Source organism: Artemia franciscana, chromosome 4 (assembly GCF_032884065.1).
Source record: "Artemia franciscana chromosome 4, ASM3288406v1, whole genome shotgun sequence".
In the NCBI taxonomy this organism is placed as follows: domain Eukaryota; kingdom Metazoa; phylum Arthropoda; class Branchiopoda; order Anostraca; family Artemiidae; genus Artemia; species Artemia franciscana.
In genome coordinates, this window is record NC_088866.1 from 833,760 (window position 1) to 847,915 (window position 14,156).

At 34.7% G+C, this 14,156-nt stretch overlaps 1 protein-coding gene across 2 annotated transcripts in view; it reads left to right on the forward strand.

Annotated features, from left to right (window-relative positions):
- The window catches only part of LOC136025825 (galactosylceramide sulfotransferase-like), a 47,739-nt gene that overhangs the window by 19,465 nt on the left and 14,118 nt on the right, over positions 1-14,156 (forward strand). For both annotated transcript variants that reach the window (XM_065701820.1, XM_065701819.1), the window contains exon 3: positions 7,989-8,156. In XM_065701820.1, coding sequence (XP_065557892.1) covers positions 7,989-8,156 — 168 coding nt within the window. The remainder of the gene's footprint in view (positions 1-7,988; positions 8,157-14,156) is intronic.

Here is a 14,156-nt window from a genome sequence, read left to right on the forward strand (position 1 = left end):
AGTCAAACTCAAAACGAGCCAAAATTAACTTGAGTAAGGCTGATAACCCCCATGCCTTCTCAAGACCAAAACAAAATTTGCACTTCAATGACCCCCCCCCCAAAAAAAACAACAACAAAAACAAATAACCGTGGATTGTCAGTTTAATTGACATATACTGATATTTATTCTTCAAAAGTCCTGACATTGTGGAAAAAATTTTAAATTAATTTCTGTTTGTTTTTTTTGTCGACATATTCTTTTTCATGGAAAAACTAACATTTAGTATGGTATATCCATAGTATAATCCATAGAATGGATTGCTATTTGTATGTTAGAGAAACTTTTTCAACAATTGTTAATTCTGACAGAAACAGTATTTTTTAATTTAATTGTATAGCTTCTGCAATAGCCTTGAAAAATAAAACTTAATATCACTCCCAAAAGATTCTATCTATGCTCTTTGAAAACCTATCCATTGAACCTTATATGCCCGGGGCATAACTTACAGCCCTTACACCTGAGCTCTGGAGGGTTGTGTCCACTTGGAAGGCATTTCTATGTGCTCTTTGGACTATTGTGAATAAAACGGCTATCTCACAATTTTGATTTGATGCGTTTGGGGAAAACAGGTCGTCAGGGAGGTGGGGGAGTTGCCCTACATCAATTTTCAATCTGAAGAAGAAACTAGATCTATACATTTCCAATCAAATGAGCTTTGTCTGAAGTTCAAACAACCACACCTTTCACAAAAAGCTTATTTGCCCCCGAGATATAAGCTTCAACCCTTGCCCCCAGACTCTGGGGGGCTTTTTCAATCCCAAAGGCCTTGCTATGTGACGTTTGGACTGCTTTTGAACAAATGGCTATGTCAAAACATCAGTAATTTAGCACATCAGAAAATATAAATATCTTAATATAATAGTTTAATAGCTATAATAGCTATAATATACAATTATCAGTTATTAATCTTGTTTTAGAACAAACTTATCTTGTCTTGTTTTTTTTTTTAAACCAAAATATCTTTTTTGTGTTAAATTTACCGTTGAAGATTCAAGAGCCATTCAATCCTTTCATCCTACGACTTAGAACGACAAAATACGTTAAAAATGTTTTAACTTTTTTAACTTTAATAAATAAAAATAATTAAAACTTCAAGGAATTATCGGTATATGTATGCTAAACTGACAATCCACAGTGATTTTTTCCGTAAAGTGTATATTATTTTCTTGTCTAGATAAGGTATGGGGGCTGTCAAAGAAATAATTTCAATACCTTTTAACTACGCTGAAAAAATGGCTATATCAAAATTTGATTGATTTGAATGAGCCTCCTCCAAATTTTAAACGCTAACCTTTTCTGTATAAGCCAATTTACAATCGAATGAGCATTTCTCGAAGTTTCTACGACAACTCCTTCGATACCAAGTGCCCTGGTCTAAAAAAAAATAATGCATTGTGAGTACATCGCTCCTTACTTAGGCAGCCCTATTGCGCAGCCTATGAAATCTTATATGCCCCAAGGGCATACCTTACAATCCTTGAAAATACGATCGTGATCGTGAAAATACGAGGATGGAGGGGTGTTCAACCTTTGATCACTCTCAGTCTTAAAAAGGAACTAGAACTTCTGATTGTCATCCCAATGAGCCCCTCTCCGAAGTTTATACGATCACCTTTTCTATATAAATCTTATATTCCCCCAGGGCATAGCTTAGAAACTTTGCCCTGAGGGCTCTGGGAGTAGGTTATCCTCAAAACATAATTTATGAACCTTTCAATTACGTTGAACAAAATGACTATCTAAAAAATTTTGATTGAATGTGCTTGGGGAAATCTTGGGTGTGGGAGGGGGGCTTATTGCCCTACAAATACGTTCGACTATCAAAAAGGGCACTAGCCCTTTCAATTTCCAATCGAATGTGCTCTTTCTAAGTTTTTACGACAATAAATGGCCATCTCAAAATTTCTATCCGATGAATTATAGGAAAGTACGAGATGTGGGAGTGGTATCCACTCTCATATCACTCTCAATCTTACAAAAGGCATTAGTGCTTCTGATCACCAATCCAATGAGACCCCTTTGAATTTTACACAATGACCATTTTTATATATACCTTATATGTTTCCAGGACATAACTTATAACCCTTACCCTAAGGGCTCTGGGGGGTTTGTCATCTTAAAGACATACTTTCTGGACCTTTCAATTATGTTGAAAAAATGGTTTGGGGAAATTGTGGCCGTAGTAGAAGGGGTTGATTGCCCTCCAGTTACTTCTGATTATTAAAAGGGGCACTAGTCCTTGTAATTTCTAATCGAATGAGCTCTTTTCGAGGTTCTATCACAACAAACGGCCATCTCAAAATTTCTGTCAGACACATTTCGGGAAAATACGAGGTGTTGGGAGGGGGTGTCCATCCTCCGATCACTCTGAATCTTAAACAAGGCATTAGAATGTTTGAGCACCAATCTAATGAGCCCCCTCCGAAAATTATATGATATCCTTCCTAACATAACTTACAACCCTTGCCCTGAAGGGTCTGGTGGAGTTTTCATCCTCTAATACATAATTTCCGAAGCTTCCAGTTATTTTAAACAAATAGCTATCTCAAAACTTTGATTGGATTTGCCTGGGGAAAGGGAGGGCGTGGGAGGGGTTTAGCTGCCTTTCAATCACTTTGAACTATTAAAAACAGCACTAGCCCATTCAATTTCCAATAGAATGAGCCTTTTTCGAAGTTTCTCCGACAACAAAGCCATTCGAAAATTCTATCAGATTCATTTTAGGTACCCTTGTCCTTTGGGCTCTAGGGGCTTTCATCCTAAAAGACATAATTTTAGGACCTTTCATTTACGTTGAACAAAATAGCTATCTCAAGATCTTTAGCAAATATATTTTGGGAATATATGAGGTGTGGATGGGGGCACTTACCCTCATATCTGAATCTCTAAAAGGGCACTAAAACTTCTGATTAGCAATCCAATGAGTCCCTTCCGAAGTTTATACGATCACCTTTTCTATATAAACATTGTATGCCCCCAGAACTTAAACTGACAACCCTTACCCTGAGGAGGTGTCATCCTCAAAGTCATAATTTCAAGACCTTTCAACTACGTTGGACAATATCGATATCTCAAAGTTTTGATTGCATGTGTTTAGGGAAATGGTAAGCTTGGAAAGGGTGTATGTTGCCCTCCAGTCATTTTCGACCATTAAAACGGGTACAAGCCCTTTCAATTTCCGATCAAATGAGCTCTTATTGGACTTCCTACAACAACTCATTCGATACTAAGTGCCCTGGTAAAAAAAAAATATATTGTGCCCACATTGCTCTTTACTTAGGCAGCGCTTTTGGACTGCCCATGATTTGTCGGGTAGTTAGAAATTTGGAAGTGAATATGAACATACACGAGGGGGGGGGTAGAGTAGCTTTCATTAGTATCTGGATAAAATCATATTAAAAAAAGAGATATAATTGGCCCCGAAGCCCGAAGGATGATGTAAAATAAAGGAAATGTGACTAGATTGTAGTATGGGAGTAGGCAGATATTTTGAATCATTCAAAAGTCAAGACTCAAAAGAAAGATGAAAAAGGGTGGGGTAAGAAAATTTTTAAGAGTTGATCAGATTTAGCATGACTGTGAGCAGACCTTTTGCGCCTACTGCTAGGATCAGCTTTCGCTAATATCAGAGGCAATTCTATAGCGCTGCCTACAGTAAAGGCCATACGGCTCTAATGTTTTATTATTACTTATTTATTTTTTTCCCAGAGGCACTTCATATGGAAGGGGTCGTCGTATAAACTTCAGAGGGGGCTTATTCGTTTGGATATTGTAAGTTATAGAACCTCTTTTTAAAAGTCAAAAGTGATCGTAGGGCAAATAGCACCCACGCCCTTTTTTCCCCAAAATTCTTCTGATAAAATTTTAATCTCAGGTCAAGAATTATGTAACAAAAACTCTTGGATGGACACAGTCTCCCAGGGCTCAGGGGCAGGCGTCGTAAGTTATGCCCTGGGGGTATAAATGATTTTTATGAAAGGGATGCTCGTATAAACTTCACAAGGAGCTCACTTGATTGGACATTGAAGGTTTTAGTTAATTTTATAAGAGTCAAAAGAGATCGGATGTCAACTAGCCCCCGCTAACGCGTCTTCTTCCTAAACTCACTCAATGAATTTTTGAGATTTTACTTCACTGAACATAGCTCATATATCAGATTACAAAAACTCTAGGGTAGACACTACGCCCCAGAGCCCAGAGGCAAGTGTTTAAGTTATGCCCCGGGGGCATATAAGGTTTTTGTGTAAGAGAAGCTCAGAGGTAGATTATTTGATTGGAAACTGAAAATTCCAGTTATATTTCTAATAGTCAAAATTGGTCGAAGGGTATCTATCTCCCCCGTACATCCTCTTTTCCTTAAATGCATGTAATGGATTTGAGATAGCCGTTTTCTTTGAAATAGTCCAACGATCAAATTATGAAAATTTCTGGGTCGACTTACCCCCTCCCCCCTAGGACGCAGAGGAACTATGGGTCGTTACTTTTACCCTGGAGTTATATAAGGTTTTATGGAAGATGGAAGATGGTCGTATAAACTTCAGAGGAGACTCAAATGATTATAAATTTAAAGTTGTAGCTCCCTTTTTAAGACTCAAAAGTAAAGCGATGGAGCCTTCCCCGTCAACCCTCTCTTCCCAAATTTGTCTGATCAAATTTCTTATATAGCCATTTTGTTCAGAATTGACCAAAAATCCACTAAAAAAACTTCAGGGATAACACAGCCCCCCTCTATTTTCTTCAAAATAGTTTAAAGATCAAATAAGAAAAACTCTCGGTTTGACCCAACCCCTGAGCCAGTAGGCATGTGCTGTAAGTTAAGCACCGGGGGCATATAAGGCTTTTGTATAAGGGATGGTCTAATAAACTCCTGAGCTGGCTCAGTCGATTGAAAACTAAAAATTATAGTTAGCTTTTTAAAAATGAAACGTGAAAGGAGGGTATCAACCCCCACCCCCTTCACACGCACCCTATTTTCCCAAACGCATTCACTCAAAATTTTTTGATAGTCATTTTTTTAACAGTCCAACAATTAGATAATAAAAACTTTGGGGTCAACATAAAACCTCCTCCCTCCTACAGAGCCCGAGGGAAGGGTTGTAACTTATGCCCGGAGGCTTGGGAGGATTTATTGAAGAGATAAACTTCAGGAGGGACTCAAATGACTAGAAATTTAAAGTTATACTTCCCTTTTTGAGAGTACAAAGTCAGCTGATGACAACTAGCCCCTCCGATTAACCGTCTTTTCCTCAAGGGCTTCCGATCAAATTCTTGAGATTTTAATTTTGTCCAAAATAGACACAAATCATACAATAAAAACTCCTGGGTTTACACAATCCCCGAGAACCCAGGGGCAAGTGTTGTGAATTGCACCCCAGGGGCATATAAGGTTCTTATGGAAGAAATGATTATATAACTTTATCAGGGGTTCATTGTAGGCTATTGAAAAATGGAATTTCTAATTTGCTTTTTAAGAGTAAAAAGAGACCGGAGGGCAACGAGCCCTCCTGCTTTTTTAACCCCAAATCCATCTGATCGCATTGTTGAGATAGCCATATTGTTAAAACAGGTCGAAAGATCGAATAACAAAAACTCCGGGGTCACCATCCCCCCGAGCCCTGGGGGAAGTGTTGTCTGTAATGTCCTAAGGCATATAAGGTTCTTATGCGAGGGTCTTGAAAATTGTTTAAAGATTAGATAAAACAAACCCCCACCCCACTCAAAATACTTATATACGATATTATATTCCAAAACTATATATGTATATATATATATATATATATATATATATATATATATATATATATATATATATATATATATATATATATATATATATATATATATATATATTGAGCTGACCCCTGGCCTTCTCTGCCTGATCCGACCCCACGCCTCCCAAAAATGAATAAATTGTATATAAAAACGATAATAATTGTATATAAAATGATATTTTATGCAAAAAATTATGGGACCTCACACCTGGCCCTCCATGGACTGAACGCCCCAAAATCAAGTTATCAACAATATTTTACTCCGAAACTTATGGGAGCGAGCCCCTGTCACTCCATGCCCCGAAACCCCTCCCTCCCCCAGAAATTATCAACGATAAATCATAGGGACTTTCCCCTGGCCCTCTCCCCATGGCTCCCCCAAACAAACTTATTTACAATTTTTTATTCCATAAATCACTGAAGCTGCCCTTATTTATCACTTTACCTTGCCCCTTATCTATTTATCAATCAAAGAAGATATATTGGCTGTGGGGCCGGGTAACTGTCGCATATATTTAAAACTTATAGATTTTAGTCTATCTTCAATTTGAAAGTGGTGCCTGCCTGCTTGCCTGCTAGAACGGTGTTTTCCACTCGAAAGCAAAAACATGCTTTGATGAAACGAAAGCTTTGCTGTACAACTTCAGATATTCCTCTTTGACATAGGCTATATAACTCCACTTCATTTCGCACACCATAGGCTCTGGCAATATATGGCTTTTAGGCTCTAGGCTCATGGACAAGCAAAAACCATCCTATTTGGCCCCAGGCAAGAGTTCTGTGGAGCTTTCCAAAATGTAATGTCATATTCATCAATCCGGCCTGAGGTACACATTTTTCATGAAAACCGCAAAGGTTAGACCCTTACCAGTTTCCAGGAATAAGCTGAGATCGGACACATAGAAAAAAAAACAAAAAAAAACGCACACAAAAAAAACCAAGACAAAATCCTAGTGTTGCTGTCACAACACAATAAACATTTATAGCAAACAAACATACAATATGTACTAATTAAGTAAATAAATATTATAACCAGTAAAATGAAACTTGAATTGAATATGCAAATCAAGTTTGAAACGAGCAAAAATCTCTACAAAATAGAGTATGGGTTTTGCCTCCTTCTCTCACTGTAAAAGTCTAAAAATTACTGCGTCATTACCGATTTTGTGAACACGATTTATATTACAAATATTTTCTTTCTTCTTGTTACAACATTAAAAATAAACATAAGAATTACATTAAAATTAAATTTTGAATTAATATAACTATGCATCAAATATTCAGTTGAATTGTATTATTTTTTTCCAGGGCTATTCAAGACAAATATAGCTTCACTAAAAACAAGAGTTTGGATACTGCCCCCTTCCCTGTTTGTACAAGTCTAAAGTCTACTGCGTCATTGGTGCTTCACTGAAAACGAATTATATTACGAAACTGATGACGAAAAATTATAAAATCTTGAACTGATGATGGAAGATAATCAGGTCAAGATTTTATTTCACTGTATTTTTTTTTTCTTTGCAGTGGAACTCTATTTGTCTTGAACAGTATTGGAAAGAAATATTAAAATTAAATTGCATATTTTATTTATAATGATAATAATTGCTGAAAGCTCATCGGTTCAAATTTTATTTTGAGCCAGACCAATAAGTGGGGATAGGAAGTCTCGTGGTTTCATATGCTCGCTTAACTGTTATAATTGTGTGCTAAATTATATCGATTTTATATTCGCTGAAAGACTATTCAAAGCCTTATAAATTTGTCCTTTTATTTTAGGAAGACTACTTATGGATTTTTCTACATCTGAAAGAACATCTTTATTTTAGTGTTGCTTTCGTGTTTTCAGTAAAGTGCAACTTTCAAAATGCTTCACGGATATTAGATAATATCGTGAGTTAGTTTTTTCTAGCTAGTTTTGTAGATATCTCTTGCTTAATCTGAAAAGAAATAATTTCTATTCGTTTGAAGCGTCAATTTCAATATTTACCTCCATAATAATAACTAATTTTTTTTTAAAAACCGAATCAAAACAGAGATGTCAGGAATCGTCAAAAGACAGAAATAAATCTGACAAAGTAGCTGTAATTATTATGAAAGCAACAAGTTGAAATCAAAGATGTATTTTTCAGGGAAGGGCAAAAAGAAGCCAGTTCTTTCTAACCTTATATTTTTTAGGAAGCTTGAGAGAAGTCTAACCAACCGTGTTAGACAAGAGGCAAAGACTTTGCAAAAACTAAACAGTAATCTTCAGGACTTCTGCAAAGCAGCAGAATTTTTTCCTCCTGGTAAAGATTCCTCACAGCGTTTTGGAACCTATGAACTTCATCTTATAAGAAGTCATCGGTACGTTATTTTGTTTTCAACACTTTTTTTAAAATTTCTCTAAGATATTTTGCAAAACAAATGTGCTTATGTATTAGTGCTGCTTGTGCACAAATTTCTTCTATCATCTTCTGGCTTATCTTTCTGGCCTGTCATCTGGCCTGTCTCATCTTGCCTGTCATCGTCTAACCTCTCTTCTAGCATATGGTTTCGTTACGACTGCATGATACTAGCCAATAAGCGATCTTTAGATCTTATACAAAGTAGCACATGTTGTTCTCCCGGTAAAGATTCTTTGCGCTCTTTCCTGAACACTCTAAGCTTATTTATTTGGTAGTCACCAATAAGTATTTTTGTGTTCAATTCTTTTTTCCGGTTTCCTATATGCCATTTTCCAAAACAAAGCGCATCGAAGTATTGGTGCTGCTTTGGACCATTTTCTTACCAGAGTCCCTGTGATTCTATCCCGTATTTACAACGCGTAAAGTGTAGCAATATTCAATATGGATGAAGCTGGTGCCCGTGTATAGGCCCTCAATCAGTCACTCTCCAAAGCCATGTAACACACTTAAAAGATGAAAAAGGGTCTTTTGTTATATGAAACTGTCGATGGTACATTGCAAATATTTCGCTAAGTAATTATGCGAACATTCTCTGTAATAGTAAGGAACAGTATTAAAAACTAAATTGGAGGAGGCAAGGGGACTGTTTTTTCAAAATAATATAAATACCACACGGTCAATAGTCACATATTCATTTAAGTTTCGATGCTTTTGACTTGTAGTAATTGAGCTTCCAAATAAAGAATACATAACCTATGGCTAAAGGATTCATGATAAAAGATTAAATAAAAAAAACTAATTTTTTTAGCTGAAAGTAAGGAGCGACATTAAAACTTAAAACGAACAGGAATTACTCCGTATATGAAATTGGTTTTCCCCTCCGCAATCCCTCGCTCTTTACGCTAAAGCTTTTAATTGTTTTAAAAAGTAGAATTGTGGCAAAGAGTCAAACTTTAGCGTAAAGAGCGAGGGATTGCGGAGGGGAAAACCCATTTCATATACGGAGTAATTCCTGTTCGTTTTAAGTTTTAATGTCGCTCCTTACTTTCAGCTAAAAAAATTAGTTTTTTTTATTTAATTTCTGAACGTTTTTGAATTAATGCATGTTTGGTTTTGGCTCTCCGCACATAAATTATTAAAATGAAATTTGTATATTAATTCTTTTTTGGCTAAATGGCTTTCTCTTAGTTTTGAACAGACGATTTTGAGAAATAAGGGGTGAAGAAGGAGGCCTAGTTGCCCTCCAATTTTTTGGTTACTTAAAAAGGCAACTAGAACTTTTAATTTTTAACGAACGTTTTTATTATTAAAAAATATACGTAACTTAAGAATTAACTTACGTAACAAACTTTCATAACCTTATATTTTTATTATGTATACGAGGGGGTTTGTACCCTCGTTAATACCTCGCTCTTTACACTAAATCGTAAGTTTTGTCCCAATTCTTTAAGAATGACCCCTGAATAAGAAAGGCCGTAGAATAAATAGTTGAAATTACTAAAAATACTTTAGCATAAAGAGCGAGGTATTTATCTCCTCCTAAATACCTCGCTCCTTATGCTAAAGTATTATTAGAACCCCTCATATGCGTAATAATCTCTGTTCGTTTTAAGTTTCATTGCTACTCCTTCCTTTCATTTGAAAAAAGTTTTCATGTTTATTTTTCATTGTTTTCTCATAGTAATGCTAGAAAATCCTGCGCCCTTTTTATTGAATTTTTCTTCCCCCATGACATATTCCTCCAAGGAAAGATCCTCCAACATAGCCCCCTCTCCTCAGCCCCACCCCCAAACAAAATAAAATTCCCATGAAAACGTCTGTACACTTCCTAATAACCATTACTATATGTAAACACTGGTCAAAGTTTGTAACTTGCACCCCTCCCCCAGGGATTGTGGGGGAGTAAGTCATCCCCAAAGACATAGTTATTATGGTTTTGACCATGCTGCACAAAATGGTTATCTCAAAATTTTGATCCGCTGACTTTGGGAATAAATGAGCGTGGGAGGGGGCCTAGATGCCATCCATTTTTTTGGTCACTTAAAAAGGGCACTAGAACTTTTCATTTCCGTTAGAATGAGACCTCTTGTGACATTCTAGGACCACTTGGTCGATACGATGTCTCCTGAAAAAAAAAAAAAACAACAAAAAAACAAACAAATAAACACGCACCCGTGATTTGTCTTCTGGAAAAAAATACAAAATTCCACATTTTTGTAGATAGGAGCTTGAAACTTCTACAGTAAGGTTCTCTGATACGCTGAATCTGATGGTGTTATTTTTGTTAAGATCCTATGACTTTTAGGGGTTGTTTCCCCCTATTTTCTTAAATAAGGCAAATTTTCTCAGGCTCGTAACTTTTGATGGGTAAGACTAAACTTGATGAAACCTATATATTTAAAATCAGCATTAAAATGCAATTCTTTTGATGTAGCTATTGATATCAAAATTAAATTTTTTTGAGTTTTGGTTACTATTGAGCCGGGTCGCTCCTTACTACAGTTCGTTACCACGAACTGTTTGAAAATGCTTTGGCTATTAACATTAACTTGTCATTGAATCCTCACAAAATAATGAAATTAATCATTGTGCTATTGATTTGCATCATTGAATAAACGCATCATTAGGGATTTAACAAATTTTCATATTAAAAGGCAGTTCATGACTAAATGGAAGAGCAAAAAAAATCTCATTTATAATTGATGTCCCTTAGAGTCGACATTTCCCATACTTGGACCGTGTTTTTGATCTTGGGGGTGTATATGTTGATTAAAATATAGCCCTTTCTTGAAATATGGGTAACACTCTTCCATTTTATTTTGCAATAGGCCCCCCCCCCTATTATGAAAACCTACTATGTTAGGAAAGTACAACTCAAAAATACAGACAAAAGATGACATATTAGAGGAAAGGGGAGCTGCTCCCCGAGCAGATTTTTATCCGAAAGACCCCAGACTTTTTGAGAGACCTGTAAATTTTTAGCCTGAAAATGTGGTCATGTTTTTACCCGTGTTCTTATAAAAAAAAATCTTTCGACGCTCTTGCCTTTGTCGTTGAAGAGTTAAAATTTTCGAGTTTTTTCTGCTGGCAATTGATTTGAAAATAAAAATTTAATATTATTAAGGCGCTTTTTTTTAATTCTTATGAGATGTCTTTGAGACAATTTTGAGTGAGGAGACTCCCTCTACACAATTTTACGAAGTGAAATTGTTTTTTTCAATGAACGCTTTTGACAATATGACGAGGATTAGGACAATATTCTTCAACCTCTTAGTACTTGCGACCGATGAATGTGAGGCAAAATAATTTACAGATCTTGCTTGATTGTATTTGGACCTTTCGGGCTAAGGTCACCATTTGCGGACAGATAATAGCTTAAAGAATAATCTTAAAGAGATAATCTTAAAGAATTATATAAATTTGTTCAAAAAATAGGAAAACAGTCCATCTTAGAGAATTTTAGAGATGTTTCCTTAGAGAATTGTTTCCTTAGAGAAAAACTTGCTAAAAACATAGGAAAAATAGCTCTTCCGAGATAACTTCTTAGATAATTTTTAGAGATTTTTTCTTAGAAAATTATATAAAATTGGTCAAAAAATAAGAAAAGTAGACCATCTTAGAAAACTTTTAAAGATGTTTTCTTGGAGAATGATATAAAATTGTTCAAAACATAGGAAGATAGTCCATCTTAGAGAATTTTTAGAGATATTTTCTTAGAGATTGATAGAAACTTGTTCAAAACATAGAAAAATAGTCCTTCATAGAGAAACAAATATAAAGTAGAAACAATAGGGAAAATTCTACTTGTTTCTTTTATTTGTTTGTTATGGAAAGGCATTGTGGTTTTCGTCACTATTTCCTGCACAGAGAATTTTTAGAGATGTTTTTTTAAGAAAATTATATAATCTTAGTTAAAATACAAGAAAATAATCCATCTTGGAGAATTTTCACAGATGTTTTCATAGAGAAAGATATAAAATGGTTCAAAACGAAGGAAAAAAGTCCATATTAGAAAATTTTTAGATATATTTTCTTAGAAAATGATATACGTTTGTTCAAAACTTAGGAAAATAGTCTTTCTTAGAGAATTGTTAGAGATAATTTTTAGAGGGTAGTATAAACTTGTTCAAAATATAGGAAAAAAGTCCTCCTTAGAGAATTTTTAGGAATGTTTTCTTTGAGAGTGATATGAACTTATTCAAAACATAGAAAATAGTCCTTTTTAGAGAAGTTTTAGAGATATTTTCCTAAAGAGTGATATAAGCTTGTTGAAGACATAGGACAACAGTTCTTCTTGGAGAATTTTTAAAGATGTTTTCCTAGAGAATGATATAAGCTTGTTCAAAACATAGAAAAATAATCCTTCTTAAAGATTTCTTAGTGGTGGTTTTTAGAGAATGATGTAAATTTGTTCAAAACATTGAAATATAGTCATTCTGAGAGAACTATAAGAGATAGTTTCTTTGAACATGATATAAACTTGTTCAAAATATTGGAAAATATTCCATTAGAAAATTTGTTGAGATGTTTTCCTGGAGAATAAACTTGTTTGAAACATAGGAAAATAGTCCTTCATAGAGGATTTTTAGAGATGTCTTCTGGGAAGATGAAATAATCTTAGTTAAAATATAGAAAATGAGTCCATCTTAGAGAATTTTTAAAAATGTTTTCATAGAGAATGATATAAAATTATTCAAAATATAGGAAAAAAAGTCCTTCATAGAAACTGTTTAGCGATGCTTTCTTAGATAATGATGTATATACGTTCAAAACTTAGGAAAATAGTCCTTCTTAAAGAATTTTTAGAGATATTTTCTTAGAGAATGATATGAAATTATTTAAAACATAGAAAACAGTCCTTTTTAGAGAATTTTTAGAAAATTTTCTGAAGAAATGATATAAACTTTTCTTAAACACAGAAATCTAGCCCTTCTTAGAGCATAGTTATAGATGTTTTCTTAGAGAATGATATAAAAATGTTCAAAAATATTCCTTGAAAATGTTTAGAAAATTTCTTAGAGAATGATATAAAATTAGTTAAAACATAGGAAAATAGTCCATCTGAGAAATTTTTACAGATATTTTCATGGAGAATGATATAAACTTGTTCAAAGAAAAGGAAAAGAATTTTAGAGATTATTTTCTTAGTTTGATTTTTAAACTTGTTCAAAATATAGGAAAATAGTTCATCTTAGGAAAATTTTAGAGATATTTTCTTAGAGAATGATATGAAGGTGTTCAAAACATAGAAAAATAGTCATATCTAGAGAATTTTTAGAGACGTTTTCTTAGAGAATAATATAGACATGTTCAAAACCAAGGAAGAAAGTCCATCTTAGAGAGTTTTTAGAGATTTTTTCTTAGAGAGTAATATGAACTTGTTCAAAACTTAGAAAAATAGTCCTTATTAGAGATTTCTTAGTAATGTTTTCTGATACAATGATATAAAGTTGTTCAAAACATTGGACAATAAAATGTATTAAAGAATTTTTAGATATTTTCCTAGATATTACTACAACAACTACTACTAATAGCTCACTGCAAAACCAAGCCGCCTGAGGCCAACATAGCTACGCAAGCTCCTCCTCCAACCTAATTTATTTGAAGCCTCCCTCTTTACACCCTCTCAGGAAGTTCCCATTTCCTTTAAATCTTTATTTATGACATCCTCCCAACCCAGACAAGGACGACCTGCTTTCCGTGTAGCCCCAGAAGGTTGGCCGAAAAGGACAATCTTCGGTAATCTGTCATCCTTCATCCGTAGAACTTGGCCTAGCCATATCAACCTTTCTTTCATTATAGCCCTAGAAAGCGGGATTGAACCACATTTTTGTACAACCTACTGTTTGAAATACGGTCAGTCAGCCAGGTACCCAGAATGATCCGTAGGCAATTTCTCTGGAAAACATGTAGTAAATTTTCATCTGCTTTTCGAAACGCCCATGCTTCAGAGGCATAT